General features: G+C 38.5%; 1 protein-coding gene across 1 annotated transcript; it reads left to right on the forward strand.

Annotated features, from left to right (window-relative positions):
• Positions 1 to 2,224: 2,224 nt before the first annotated feature.
• On the forward strand, positions 2,225 to 3,992 carry LOC147883506 (uncharacterized). The gene is made up of 2 exons (XM_087399974.1): positions 2,225 to 3,060; positions 3,389 to 3,992. The coding sequence occupies exon 1, from the start codon at positions 2,225 to 2,227 to the stop codon at positions 2,927 to 2,929; it is 705 nt and encodes a 234-aa protein (XP_087256100.1). The 3' UTR covers positions 2,930 to 3,060; positions 3,389 to 3,992.
• Positions 3,993 to 16,792: the final 12,800 nt, after the last annotated feature.

The raw sequence follows: 16,792 nt of genomic DNA on the forward strand, positions 1-16,792 counted from the left end.
TGGAACCTAATTGACTTGAGATACATGTCATGAGCACTCTCTTCATCATGTTTCCACGTAGGTTCCATCCACCTTAGAGCGCTCCATAGATCCTGAGGCACACATGTTTTGTCAGTTGGAAGATGCACCACAGTATGGGGTATCTTCGAAATAAAGAGATGATTGAATTCATTGACAAGTATATCACAATGGACCCCTCGAAAGTTGAATTTCCTAACACAAACATACAAACACATAAGCATAAGAAATCTTGCACTAGAAGGAATAAAGCATGTAGATTTAAATTCCCTTGACCACCAATTTCAAGAACAAGAATTATTCTTCCATTGTAGGAAAACATGAAAACCCGAGACCTAAAGGAGCAATCAAAACGTGTAGACGATGTACTCCAAGACCCAACAACAATGGGCATTGACTTTGACACATTCCTACATAAATTGGGCCCTGACCAAGGAACATTACATCCTCACATTGCATGTAAGAGTACTACAACCGACAATACTATTACCAAAGGACCCTAAGGACACATACACTAACAATTGAGTAACCATTTCAACCCTATCATATCAAAGTTGTGGGAAGCTAACAAATTTGTGCTTAATCCACATGGGGCCCACCCCACACACCTCTTCTACACAAATGCATCAAAGGACATGCATAATAACAAGAACTTTAACATCCTAACCTCACAGCTATATACACTAAGGGCAAAGGATGTGAGACATAAAACATGCAAAACAAGATAATGACCCAAAATCTATAGGAGGTTTGCACACAAAATTGAAACTAAAGCTTAGCATACTCGTAAAAATTTGTACAAGAAACTAGGACATAGAAGACGGCATTGTGAATGGTGTAAATGGAATATCTAAACACTCAAGCACCAATAACGAGTGTCCCATTGTTTCGAATAAATCCCTTGATTCCAGGGTAGGTAAGAAACCACGTGCTCGCAACATTTCCCTCTACAAAGAACACATAACACACACATGGACACTGTTGCTACAAATTACTAGAGAGCTCGAAGTCGGCAAAAAGTATCTCAATATCGTTTGCGTCAAACGATTTCCAATACAAACCATAGCAACAACAAGGATCACACATCGATTACAAGGACTCTATTGTTCGACCCAACAAACATAAGAACATATAGCCTCATATACATCGCAATTTCTCGAGTGATAGGCCATTTCTCGAGTGATAGGCCCTTCGAATCTTTACCTCCTTAAAAATATTAAACCAAAACATATAAAGGTGGACTCAATTGTAGTCAAAGAAATTAATTACCTAAAAACACAGTCAGTGTGGATCCCTTTGTGTCGATCCCTTTGCAAATTAACTTCTCCAAAAGCACAGAAAAATTCAAGATTTTATAGTCACTAAACACAAGAACATTCTATTCATACAAGGTAGACATTCTACAAAGTGAAAGCATCTATATTATGCTTACAAGAAACACATGCAACACCCTCATAAAACAATACTAACAGCATCTCCACAACACTGGATTGACCACATATTTCAAAAACTTTCTCACAATAGTGCACATAAACAGCACACCTGAACGAGGGAGTAGAGTGCCTATTGACAAATTTAAACAAAATTCTCACTACGACTTAGCTATACTAAATGTATACAAGTCACCAGAAGTAAAAACAAAGGAATTACTTCATGCAATTAACAAAAAATTTTGCTCCCTCCATAAAGACATAGACATTTACATCGTGGGAGACTTCAACATTGAGTACAATCAGTGTGTCACAAATCAAAGCATTCATTTTACAACACAATATGAGGCAACTAATACACGTCCCCGCAACATATGGCTCCACTGGTGACTACATTTGGGCAAACACAGCACAGACAATAACCAAAAAGTTAGAACAAATTTCATTCATTGGTTCGACCACTCACTATGTACACGACACTACGACTTTAGATTCAGGCCACACGAATGCAATTCACCTTGTTTGTTGATGCATGTGTAGACTGAGCGTTTGTTGCTTGAGGGTTTGTTGCTTGGTATGCTTTGAGTGTGGCTGCCGAAAGTGTTGGGTGTTAAAACGTTTTGTGCATTCAAGATTTGGTGGCGTGTAAGGAGCGTGTGGGTGGACGGAACGAACACCGAGCTTGGAGTGCAAGCCAAGAAAGTGCCACACCGTGATGCATTTCACGATACTATAATAAGAGAGGAGAAGGTTCATGTGGTGAGTCGCAACGCAATATGCCGAGGTCATCTTCCTCATCTTCTTCTACCTCAAAGTCATCGTCCTCCTCCTCCTCCTCAGCTGCCTCTATGGACCTTCACTGCTTCAATGACCTCAACTCCTGCCACCCCAACAACAGCAGGAGCTTCCACCACTCTCCTCCTCCTCCTCCTCCTCATCAGCCCAGTCGCATGGTTCATCACCATCGCCACCACCGTAAACACCCCAAGCACTCTCCCAAACACCACCACCACCACCTTCACTCCCCCCCTCCCTTCCTCCTCCCTCACCTACTCCCCATTCACCTCCTCAAACCCCACAAAAAGCTCGCCAAACACCTCCGTAAACTCCACCGCAAATTCCCCCCCCCTCCTTTCTTCCACCACCCCCCCACTTGCTGCCTCCATGCCCATCCTCCTCCTCCTCCCGCTTTTGCCGCCGCTGCTCCTCCCTTCGACCACTGCCCCCCTTCTCCTCCCCCCTTCGACGAGCGCGCTTGCGATTTCGAGGAGTTCTCCCTACACCGCCTCCGCTCTTCTGCAGGCCGCCGATCGCACCACCCATGCCATAAGCCCCGCCGCCTCCGATCCAGGATTACAGCCGCGTCCCGTCCTGTTCCCGCCGCTGCTGCTACGGACACAGAACCCAGCGCTGACCCCGCTTTTGTTGAGATGGCTGTTGACATTCCCGCTGAGGACCGGGCAGGACCATCCAATGCTTGAGCCGGCAGGGGCTTGATTTGAGCTGTATCTGGCGGATGTGTTAGTGCGAATTCATAGCGTTTGAACGATCAGATGGATCCAAGCGACAGGGGAGAAGCTAGCGGTCTTTGCTAGCATATGGTTATCCTTGAGTATGTTATTCCGTAACCTTTCACTTCTTACAATCTTTATAAGAACAATGGTTGATGTTTTGTAAATAGCTAGTTTGTTTGTCTTCAATCCCTTATTAAAATTTGCAAGTGCCTCTCCTTCTCCTCTCCATAAAACTTGCACCTGGGTAGCATTTTGCTGTTTTTACAAGATTAAAATTATGTCTTTCATACAAAAAGTGCATGGTGTTTTTCTTTTGAGAGAAGTATACGTGTTTTTAACTTTTGCCTTATTGGTGAGCTCAATATAAATTGATAGTTATCAACCATAGAACTATTACTATTTGTTTGTTTAAAACTGTGTGTGCAGACATCGTATCTGGAATATCTTTCATTTCTCATAGGAGAAGGTCAAATCTAGCGCAATAAATCAAATTTTCTTCAATTTGCTGAAGAGACAACCCATATGGAATGGATATTATTCAAAGGAAATGATTTCGTTGCTAGTAGGAGGATCGTCCAAAAAGAGTCCTCGATGATTCTCAAATTTCAGCAATTCGATTTCCACATGATTCGAGATGGACAGCATTGACATAGGGGTGGGAGGTTCGTTATCCTATCGAGAGGTATGGGTGGGAAGCCCATATGAATCGAAAGATCAATGTTCAGTTTAGAAAGGGACCATAAATCTCCAATCTAATGGGCAAACAATGGGGATTGAACCCGTACGTGATGGATTCACAATCTCTCAAATAATTTGGTGATTTTGAACTTCAAATATGTGATGGGAGAATCTTCTCAAAATATGTGTCGGACATTCTATATGTTACATACGTCATGAGCTTCCACAAGTGTTCAGGTGATGAGCACTTATTACAACTAGGACACAAGTTATGGCATTCATCCTTGTCATTAAGGTTGTTAAGGAGTCAAGATGCATCATGTATTCGAGCTAGTGGGAACACAAATTTTCAAATGCAATGAGCCTACGATATCCTAGTACATGGGCAATGCTCATTGCTTTGAGTATTGTTATTAAGTATTGTCTCATCTACTTGTTGCTGAGAAGCTGGTAAAAGAGTATACCTATAGATATTGGTGGTCACTTTCTTTGTCTATATTCCAATTCGAAGTTGCCAAAAGGTCCCATCTCCCCTTGTTGTATTTTTCCTCTTTTGAGTCTCAAAGGGCCAAGGCCATAAAGGAAAGATCTATCTTGACTTGTTGGATATGTTGTTTACAATAAACACTTAGCATTTTGATCACAAGTGAGAATTTAGCACACACAAATGAGCCAATGTAAGTGTGTCATGTAATGTGATCAAGATTATTTGTAAATTTGAGGCTTCCACCACTTGCCTTCTAGCAATTTCACACTTTTGATTAGAGATTTTGAATGCTTGTGACACAAATTTTCAATCATTGAACTCCACTCTATAGTTTTTCTTTATGCAAGAATACTATATATGATGAAACTTGTTTTATAAAAATAGTGTCAATGCAATTGTAATCTTTGCATTTAATTAATTAATATGCACATCAAAATTTTATGATGCTCCATTAAATCACAACACTGAGTGATACACGAACTAATTCCATTGATCATTAGTGAGCACATAATATTGCATCATTGTTTGTTAATACAACCAGGTCACATTTTCATCAACATTTTAGTCTATAGTGGTGCAGTTCTTATTTTAACATGGTTTAGTAGTTAGTTAGCAAATCCTTGGTCAACACTATTAAACTTATTGGATACAATTTTGTAAGACCTCAAATTCAAAATTGTAGCTCTTATCAACTAGTAAAGTGTTAACATTAGTGGTTAAGTAACTATTCACTAGTTTGTAAGATAATATGTTGGGACTATATAATATAGTGCTTGTGCATTGCCAAAGTAGGAAATGGACCCATTATATCATAAGCTAGCAGAGCTCAAATGACTGAATTGTAATGTAGGATTTTATATCATAAGCCACTTAGCTCAAATGACATAGTTGTAATGATGGAATTTATATTCCTTGTTGGTTTCATGCTGGGAGTTCTGAACGGTTTGCAAGTTAGACAAGTCTATATTAAACACATATACTATTATCTTTGCCTGATAAAAATTTGGTAAGATCTTTTAAAATACTAAATCAACTCTTAATCCTATATCATAAGCCACTAGCTTAAATGACTCTATTGTAATGATGGAATTTTATATTCATGTAGGTTCCATGGTGGGAGTTTTGAATAGTTGGCAAGCTAGACAAGTCTATATTACACATAGATACTATATCTTTGCCCAATAAAAATTTGGTAAGATCTTTTAAAATTTCTAAATGAACTCTTAATCCTATATGGTGTCTTCATACTCCATAATAAAATTCTTGCAAGCAACGATTTTTAGTTTCACTTGGAATAGAACCTTAGAATGAAGGCTTATGATATTACAACAAATTATTGATTAAAATACAAGGGTGACGTAAATTTTTTATCAATTGAATAATTAATTAATTAGCTTTGGTGCATGGAGGCTTAATTAAGCTATGTTTATCTATGGCTTAGTTTATTTATACTTTAATTAACCTATTTCTCTCCATAGCTTAGTTTATTTTATGCAAAGGCTTAGTTTATTTAATGCAAAGACTATGTCAAAGGGGGGACTTCTCCAAATGTTCAAGAATCAAAACCAAGATTTGAACTCAAAACCTTCATTTCACCAAGTGTGAGCCCTACCACTAGCCTATTAAGTAATATTATAAGCCTCTTATTACTATTCTATAAGGAGACTTGGGCAAGGAGGGAGGTTTGCTAGAGGTTTGGTATGAAGCGGAGGTTCAATGGAGGTTCAGTGGGAGGCTAGAGGTTCGAGGATAGGAGGAGGCTCAAAAAAAGGGAGGAGATAAAAATGACACATGGCGATCACAGATTTAGAAACAAAACTAAGTGACTGTGAGAGGTCAATGAACCTTGACACGGAGTCACCACATGGATACACGGAGTTGCCACATGGCGAGCTAGCATGGCACGGAGTAAATGCGAATGAGGGTGGACTAACACGTCATAGGCCCAGACGCAAAAGGCCAGGTAGAGATAAGCCTCGTGCCGACAGCTGGCAGTTCGACGTGGCAACCACTAGAGAGGTCAAGGAGATGGGGCAATTGCCAACATGGCCCTCTCTGGAGCCTGCCATATGGCAGCACACTCCAGACACACCGAGGACACAATGTCCTCACACCATGTGTCAAGGAGCACGACAGACACACACAGTCTGATAGTGCAATCAAACATGCTAGCAATTTGACATGCTATAAGGGGGGAGAGAGAGAGAGAGAGAGAGAGAGAGAGAGAGAGAGAGAGAGAGAGAGAGAGGGAGGGAGGGAGGGAGGGAGGGACGAAGAGAGAGAGAGAGAGAGGGAGAGGGGGAGGGAGGGATGAACATAGAGAGAGAGAGAGAGAGAGAGAGAGAGAGAGAGCGATAGATAGATAGATAGTTAGAGAGAGAGAGAGAGAGAGAGAGAAGACCATGTTAGATAATTCGAAAAATCTCAATTCCTAGAATGGTAGTCTTGGGAGAAATTATAGCCTCTCTCAATAAAAAAACAAGAGAAATAGGTAAAATACACTACATTCTCACTCACAAAAGAATGAAATATGAACTACGCTCTCAAACAATAAATAGAATATTGGTGTATAAACTACATTATCGTTCAACAAAAGAATAAACTTCCAAACTCATTTGAGTGAGAGTCATCTCATGAGCTGTAGTGCTATTTAGAAATGCCTTAATAATAGCTCTTTGGAATTTCACGTAACATTGATACTTGCTTTGTTTGAAAACTCTAAATTCAATCATCATTCTTAAACATTATAGTACCCTTGGCAAGAATGGCACCATCGCCATTCCTCCATGGTCCCATGGGAGAATGGCACTAGAACCATTCTTGAAGCTCTACATCCATGAGCTTTTATGATCTTGTTCTCAAATTATCCAATCAAACAACATACAAAAAAAATTAAGCACAGAAGTACATAATGATAATCAAAACTCATAGTAATTGTAGTGGTGTTCAGAAATACCTTAATAATAGCGCTTTAGAATTTCACTTAATATTGATACTCACTTTGTTTGGAAACTCTAAAATCAATCATCATTCTTAAACATTGCAATACCCTTGCGAAGAATGGCACCATTGCCATTCCTACTTGATCCCATGAGCTTAAAGTTTTACTTGATATTTTTCTTTTTGGGGCAAAAAGGCTTTACTTGATCTTGTTCATAGATTATCCAATCAAACAACATACACAACAAATTAAGCATGAAAGTACTTAATGAATTACAATGTCATAAATCAAAAATCATAGTTTGCAAATAGCTCCTCTCATGTACACCTTTGATTGAGTGAGATTCATCTCTTGGAACTTTATGGTGTTTATAAACACCTTAATAGCTTTTATATTATGGAGATTTGCATTTCAATTGCTTTGGATTGAATGACACTAATCTCATAAACCTAAGTGGTGTTTACAAACACCTTAATATTTTTGAGCCTTTCATTTCCAAATCTCCAAAGCCAAGGAGATTCTCCCACACCTAATTTTGTGATCCGTTGTAATGTCATAAAGCTTATTGGTGTCCATATGGTATTCATAAACACCATTTAAAAAACTCAATAGTATAATTAAAACCCATGAATTCGGAATCACATTGTACAAACACTTAAACTTGACCAAGCAAGGAGAAAGATGAGAAATCTATAGGAGGAGGAGGAATGCAGGACATGTAGTTGATATACAATCAAGTTGAATGATAAACATTTATCGTGCACTTCCAATATTTGAACAAACAATATTCAATGCAAAAGTACAACTTTAAATGTTGCGTGGATCTCTCATTGCAAAGACAAAAGTCATACTTTTGGTTGAAAACTTAATTGTTTGATGATGTACAATTAAAAACTATGAAATTAAACATGATTCTAGAGAAACTTTGCATTTCTAGTCCCCATAGGGATCGCACCAATGCCACTTCTCCATAGTAATGGTATTAGAGCCATTGAAGCTCTATCAAGAGCCATTAGTCCCAAGGGGTTTTGAAAAATGAAACATTTCCTTGAACATGTTCATATATTATTCACACACAATAATATTATTCCCAAGGGGTTATGGAAAATGTAACATCACCTTGAACATGTTAGAATATTATTCGCACACAACAATTAGGTATCAAATTGCATAGTTGGTAAGAAAGTAATAATTCCCATTAGGAATGAATGCACAAAGAAATGCAATGCTTTTAATCAAAACTCATAGTCTTTAAATAGCTCCTTTCCTATTTTATATCATCTATGGCTTCAACACAAATGTGCCCATATTTTGCAATATCTATTTTCATCTTGGAGTCAGACAAGGTGGAATATCAGGGGGAAACACATAACAAACATTTGGAGTTGCATTGGTTTTTCTATTGCTATTGATAAACCATGCCACATTTCCATATCGAGCATCACCAACAATGTGTGCACCATATTCTTCATAGGGACAGTAGGTTCCTCTTGGATGGAGTTCTTCTTTAGCCTTGGTTGAGCTCTACATAATTCTTTCCTATCTCTATATGAGTACTTATCACATCCATAATGGAGAATAGTATCCCCTCTCTTTGATGGAACCATGCACAATAAGCCTAGGCCACCATCTCTAATGGTTGACTCATGCACCTTGAAGGTCATACTTTTGATCCGAAACACTTCATTGATAGGGATAGGAAATGTTGGTGTTTCAAGAGGATCACATTATGGCATGTATCTACTCAAGCATCATTTGAACGTACATCTCTCTACATCACAAAAGACAAGTTTAATTAGCTCCAAAAATAGTTAGAGTCACATGAGATAAAAACCAAGAACAATTTGACATTTGTACCTTCATGGAAAATATGCATTCTGTAGTTAGTTTATGTAGGCCTTAGCAATGTGTTCCTTAATATAGTGACCTTTGTACCCTAGTTCTATAGACAATTGAGAAGCTTGCATGGCATTCATTCTAGAGATCTGAGGAGCATCTCTTAAACATCTTATTTGTGTTGCATTGAGTTCAGGCACCTGGCCACCACCATCATAGATTTTTGGGGTATGTGATATAACCTTCTCGTTTGTATTATCATGTATAGTCCTCTCTCTTAGTTGGTCTATAGGAGGAATCTTTCTTGTTTTGTATTCCCTTCTTAACCATTCATCATTTTCCTCTCTCCATTCATCAAGAACTTTTTAGACAGAATTGAAATCTTCATGCCCCTCCATTATAGGAAACTGTCCATACCTATTTTTCTCAACAATGTGGCGCACATCATTAGCTTCATTGAGTCGTAGTAAATAAGCCATCAACGCTCCTAGCAAAATGTTATCCTCCTTGTCTTGTACATAGAATGTAGAGGGAAATATGTAATTCATTGGAGTACTGACACAAGTCTTGTATGGAGAGTCATCAATAAGGTTTGTCCTTCTAGCATCACATTCAAATGCCTTTGACCTTTTTGCTAACGGTTTGAACATTGCCTCAACACCAACCTTGTCGAGCCTATTTACCCTCGACTTGCTATAAGTGTAACATCCTTGTTGAGACCATATCACAAAAATAGGGAGGCTCTTCTCTGCATATTTTGGTAGCTTTCCTACCATCTCAAGGACATTATGCTCCGTTTCATTGACCAAATGCCTACACATTAATCCATTGGAGCAAGGTTTTTAGGAATTCAATGCACCTAGGCCAGCGAATAACCATATAACTATTGTGGCTATACATGGTAGACGTGTGTATTGATGACTTGAACAAGCAACAACTCAATAGCAAGTCATTCAAGTCCAATATCATAGTCATCCTTGGCATATCCAAAGAAATTGCACATGGACGTAGATCCACATTGGCCTCAAAGTTTCTAGTTTCTGACTCCTCCAAACTGCCAGGTGCTATGTATTTATACATGTTTGTAACCCGTTTCTTGTGCTATTTTTTCTTCTACACCTCTTGTATCCATCTCATCATAGACTGTCCCCATTTTGGGTGGAATCTTCTCCTCTAGATTTGTTGTCCACATCTCCCTCCATGCATCATTGATCCCTGTGGAAGTTGAGGATAATAGAAATAGTGCCATTCTTTAGAATGTATTCAACATAGTCGAAGCACCAAAGCATACGAAACCAAGAAAGGACTATAAGTTACAACCATTATCTATCACCTCTAGAGATAATGGCACTGATGCCATTGTCCTCTTAGGGAACGGAACTAGTTCCACTCTCCCTAAAAGATCATGGAATGCCAACAGTCCTACCTTTTCTATCACATCATAGAGAGAATGACACTAGTGCCATTCCTATCTTGGGGAATGGAACTAGTGCCATTCTCCTCTATAAGGTTGTGCAGAATGAAATTAGTGCCTTTCTCTATATCCTCTTTGGGAGGAGAGAATGACACTAATTTCAATCCCCATGTCCCAAATGATATGTACAATGCACTTAAATCCATGTTCTTGAAGATTGTATATTGTGAAACATCTTAATTCTCTTTAATATAGGCAAAGTGCACCATGATCCATAACCCCATAGAGTGAATGGCACAAGTGCCATTCTCCCTATGATGCCATGGAGAGTTACTATAACCTCATTAATTAGTTCCATTCCCCGTATCCCAATAGATCTATAGAAAGCACTTAAACCCAAACTTTGGCAAATTAGTTATTACAATACATTTTCAATCTCTTTGATGCTTTCAAATCATAGAATTTAGAAAGGAGCTTGAAAGAAATACCATTTCTACATAACCTCATAGAGAGAATGGCACTAGTGTCATTCTTCATATGAGACCATTTCTACATAACCCAATAGAGAGAATGGCACTAGTGCCATTCTTCATATGAGACCATCTAGAATGCTAATAGTGCCAATCCCATTGGGAGAATAGCACCTAAGCATTCTTTAAAAGACCAAATTATTATATTATATTTTGGATCTCTTTAACATAATAAAAACATACAAAATCAAGAAAATATCCCTTTGTAACTAAAACTCTCCTAAAATTACAATTACAAGAAAGAACTAAGTAGCCAAAGGTCCTCACATTCCAAATTTTTGAATGAGATAATCATTCCGATAGCTACAAGTATTAAAGGTATACAAAATAAAGAAAAGATCACAAAAGTGATCCTTTTATTGCTAAAACTATCCCTTAAAGTGAGTAGCTAAAGATCTTTGCAATCCAAATATTCCAATGAGGTAACTTTTGTGAGAGTTGCAATTTCAGCTTTTGTTAAAGGATGCAAGGGTTCAGTGGGGTGCTCACCCTCATTAATTGTGTCATCTATAATCGTTCAGCTCCAAGTTGCGCAAGTGGCCTCTCGATGCTAGCCCCAAACCTAATTGGGGGGATTATCTATTGCACGAGATACACATAGGGACTCGACCTCTATCGCCTATTGAACCTTGTCTTTACTATCAAGATGACTTTTCTCAAGGTCGACAATGCATGCAATGCCACAACTCCATTAGTGAAGAGGTCAATGACAACTTGATCTTCCCTGAGATAACATCTGATGCACTCTCGATGCCCCGTTTCACAACCACCTCTTGTTCATCCTCTTCTTCCTCATCCCAATATAGAATATTATCATCAATTATACTGTATGGCCTCGTGCTTTCCAAGAACGTCAAATTGCAAAAAGCCTCTATCAACCCCAATTATATGTTGTGTGGATTAACACCCACAAATGTTCTATTCCAAATCAAATCCCTGCAACTGCATCCTTAAGACTTACCATCTTTGTCATATTAAAAAAGGATAGCATTACAAATTGCAATGGAGAAATAGTGGTCTCCATCAAACCACAAAGCAACTTTCCAAAGGCAACCTTATCCCAAGACATATCTTTGGCAAAGCCTTTTGTAGTGTCAAGCACACACAAGCTGATTGGAAGACGTTCATGAGAGTGATGTGTTAGGAATATTTCTCTTTCCATTTCCATGTTCACAAGAATAACCCTCCATGGAAAATAAGCCTGTGAAAAAGAGATGTTACCCTCTCTAACACTGATCACTCAATCTATATATAAAACGATGTAGCTTCTGGGAAATACGTTGTGGCCCTGCCAACTTGCAGCCTCTCCTTGAACGATGTTTCACAACAATCCTCAAGGTCTAAAAAACATCTGCATCAATTTTAAAGTAGCATGCAAGGGCTTCCCATATTTGATGCTCAGGCAAGTACGTCGTGAGCTAAACTCCTTGATGAGCACTCCTTTCAACACTTTGTCTTGCTTACTCCATTCCCCCTTGAGACATGCCAATAGCATCCTTTTCTTTGTTGGATTTGAAAAGGATAATATTTCTTGACACAATCTCCTCTTGGAGTGCTCAAACATGGTCATCTTCTCATCCAAGAAAACATCTCATGGTAGGATTGTGTCCTTCAAATTCACCTTGCCTCACCAAGGTCAAAATCATAACCCAGTTCTCATAGATTTCATCCTCATATGTGACCATGTGTGTGTCCTTCATAGCAAATTTGGCTCCCATCGATATGCTTTCAATTGCTATGAAATTCTGAAAAAAACCAAAAGCATCTTAAAGTCACATTGCATAGATTCTTAAGAAGTAAAATCATATACATAATGGATATACTCTGACTTCTTATGAATAATGAGACCAGTGACATCCTCCCATTACAATCTCATTTAAGATTGAGGAGAATGGCACTACTGCCATTCTCCACAATCTCATTTAAGATCTAGGAGAATGGCGCTAGTGCCATTCTGATAGATCTCACATGAGATTGAGGAGAATGTCACTAGTTCCATACTTTACATTCTAATTTAAAATCAAAGAGAATGGCACTAGTGCCATTCTCCTCAATCTCACATGAGTATCAAGGGTATGACACCCAACAATCTCATATAAGATTGAGAGGAATGGCACTAGTGCCTTCTCCACAATCTCATTCAAGATTGAGGAGAGTGGAATTACTGGCATTCTGCTCAGTCTCACATGATTTTGAGGTGATTGACACTTGTATCATTATTCATGAAAAGACGAAAGCATACTTGAAAAAAGAATGCACAAAACAATTGATAACATGAATACAGAAATAGAAGCTAGATGTTATTACTCAAATCCCAACTTTGGCATTTTCTGTGTCCTTTGACAAGACCTTGTGCTGGTTTTTTGGGAGGTCCAAATGCAATCCATTGTGCCCTTAAGCATTTCAAGATGTCTATGCATGGCTAATTCTTCAACACAGTTTGAACCTCCATGTTGGCCATAGAGGATATCTTGCAACTTGCGTGAATTGGTGCATTGACCACAATCCTCAAGATCCTCTACATATGTAGAAGCTCTTTCTCTAAACAAATGCTTATCCCTCTGCTTTAGATATGAATACTTTTGGAGCATAGATTTAACATTGTCCAACAAGGACCTAGTAGCTATAATCCTGTAACTCATCCATTTGAATCTCTTCCTTGCACATGGGAATAGCTGTGCCTTTATGGTATGGCATAAGGTAGGCACATGATGTTGATGGAGGTTTTCATTCAATGCAAAGCTCTTCACCAAATCGTTTACATAATTGTGGGTCATTCTCTTGTATACATATTGACTTGGTGCTTGAAAGCAATTCACAACTAGGATGGACACCTCAAAGTCCAAGCCAAATGGGAAGTACCCTGCATACTCCACCAATCCAATCATGTTGGTATCCCTCTTTGCTAATTTCTTTTGGATTGCCTTGAGGTCGATAGTTTTCTCTGGCAATTTGTATGGTATAATTGCAAATTCACCCTCTATTGTCATCTTTTCGTCCCGCCGCCAATGCCAATTTCTACACCTCCATCTTTTTCCCTAACTTGTTTCTATGACTTTATCAGCCACATTCTGTTTATCCCCCTTCTCACCTATCATTGCATCCTTTTCATTTTCTAGGGTACCCTTTGCACCCATCTCTATATCCTTCTCCTCCCCATCCATCTCTATATTTTTCTCTTCCATGGTGTCCTTGCTTGATCCCTTGACTTGGTTTACCTTAGCCCTCTTAGACACTTTTTAGCCATTTTGTTTATAGAAGAATATCATTCCAATATCTGTTGGTTGGAACATTTTTTTGGATCAACATTCCAACCTCTAGATATCATAGTATCCTCTCCATTGGCATTCATTCTAACATGATTATAGCTAGTGGGATCCAATTGATATACCCTGCCACCGAGGTAGTCAATAGAGCGAGCGAGAAAAAGCGAGCGAGCCCCAAAAAGCGAGCGACAATTAGTTGAAGTGGTTGTAAAATCAAGCAAGCAAAGAAAGAATCTAAGTTTTTTATAAAATAATTGCTTGAAGTACAAAGTATTCAAAAAGGTGGTTATGTGTCACAAAATTTATATTTTGATGCACACAAGTTTTTTAGATGGTGCAAAAAGGCATGATATACATCTAAATCATGCCTTGTCATTTGATTTGATATGTAACATTATGCCATTTATATTTGATAATCAAAAGATGCAGGGATGTTAGAAACTCATCTTTTGGGCCAAAACAATCAAATGTTGACATCTTGCCAAAATATAGGGATGTGAAAATGTCCTCTTTTGGGCCAAAACAGGGAGCGCATTAATGCGCTCCCTGTTTTGGCCCAATTAACACGCTCCCTGTTTTGGCCCAAAAGAGGACATTTTCACATCCGTGTATCTTTTGATTTACAAGTCCAAACAGGGTCATGTTACATATCAAATCAAATAGCAAGGCTTACTTTAGACGATTATCATGTCTTTGTGCACCATCTAGTAAAATTTAATGCACCAAAAAATGAATTTGTGGCCAATTTGCTGCATTGGTAAGATTAGTGGGAGGTAAGAATAAATCATTAGGGAAGGATATTTTTGCAGTAACAAAGAAACATGGGTTTTGTTCCAAGAGTGAACAGAGTTACAAAACCTAAGCATTTACATATGCATGGAATCTAGACTAATCCATGCAAGGAGTCCTAGGAAAGATGATCTCAATTACTCTAGTGGAAAGAGAGAATTTGATTGCAGTAGGGTTTTTCTTTGATACAAACAATAACTTGGAAGTTAAACATACAAATTGTCTCATGGATTATGTGAAATTAGTGTTAATGACTTTAAAGTTATATACATGTTTAACCTTCTGGCATTGAGGGAACATATGCACTTTTGAATAAGTTGTTATTTTTTGCTACTAAAATGGGGGATTTATAAATCTGTTATTGTTTTTTATCGCTCGCTTTTTTTGGCTTGCTCGCTTTTTGGTAATCCTCCGTGCCACCCACTACATGAATGTTGGGACAAGGAAGGTTATCTTTATTAGCTTTGGTATCATCTCTATCTTTGAGCTGTCCCACATCTTCAAAACTTGTTCCTTGGAGCTTCACAAAACAATGAACCTTGTGGAGCTTATGAAGTTCATTATTGTATATGTCTAAATACCATCCCCTACCAAGAGTAACCCCATCAAAAACTAACACCTCTGCAGCCGTTATCTTTCCCTCACTAGCCATTTTTACAACATTTGTTAACAAAAGAAACAAGGAAACAACATCAATAGAATGAATACTTAAACATCATCAATGCATTATGAATTATTGCACCCATAAAGCAAGCAAATATTCACATTAAGAAAGAGTACAATCAAAACATTGACAAATAATGTACACATCTTTTGAGATTATCAAGAATGGCACCAATGCAATTCCTTAGAAGAGGTTGTGAAGATTGGCACCAATGCTATCCTCCAAAGCTAAATATGAGAACCTGGAGAATGTCACTAGTGCCATTCCTCACAAAGCGATGTGAAGACTAGGACCTATGCCATTCTCCACAACAAACTCACATACAGAGTACTACTTGTGCCATTCTCCATTATCAAATTTACTAAAGTCTCCTATATGAAATGTCTCTCCTTTGCAGCTATCATAGCTATCATATGGCACTGGGAGAATTTGGTTGTGGAGATTGGCACTAGTGCCATTCTCCACAAACTTACATGGAGATAGTTCCATTCAAGACAACTCACATTGAGATTGGCACTAGTGCCATTCTCTACTAACCCACATTGTTTGTGAAATTTGATTGTTGTTAAATCTAATAGGTCCTAGAGAATGACACTAGTGCCATTCTCCAAGCTACAAGACCACATAAGTAGTCCTAGAGAATGGCACTAGTGCCATTCTTCCTTGGAAATGGAACTAGTGCCACATTGATAATAGTGCCATTCTCCACAACCCCATGTGAGGAATGGCACTGGTGTCATTCTCAACAACCTCATATGATATTGTGGAGAATCATACTAGTGCCATTCCTCATGTGGTGTTGTGGAGATTAACACCAATGCAATTCTCCACAAATTCCCATTAACATTCGAACTAGTACCATGCCTCACCAACGGTTGAAGAGCTTTAACCCAGTGCCATTTTCCATGAAGTCACATTGAGATTGGCTCCATGTGAGTTTGTGAAGAATGGATGGCACTAGTGCCATTCTCAATGTGAGTTTGTGGAGAATGTCACATGGATAATTTCCATGTGGGTTTCATGGAGAATGGCACCATCTGAGTTTGTGAATATTGGCACCAGTTCCATTCTCATACAACCTTATGGAGAGCCACCATAAAGTCTCCATACATAGTGGAACCACCACGGGAATTGCACTAGAGACCTAGTATTGTTGTTGAAGAATGGCACTAGTGCGATTCTCCATGTGATTTTGTGTTGAATGGTACCATCTCCATGCGAGTTT

Source organism: Dipteris shenzhenensis, chromosome 28 (assembly GCF_047967505.1).
Source record: "Dipteris shenzhenensis isolate YYH24624 ecotype China chromosome 28, Dip_SZ_1.0, whole genome shotgun sequence".
Taxonomy (NCBI): Eukaryota; Viridiplantae; Streptophyta; class Polypodiopsida; order Gleicheniales; family Dipteridaceae; genus Dipteris; species Dipteris shenzhenensis.

Excerpts from the sequence above, each read along its gene's own strand:
- LOC147883506 (XM_087399974.1), top strand. The coding sequence starts at position 2,225 with ATGCCGAGGTCATCTTCCTCATCTTCTTCTACCTCAAAGTCATCGTCC.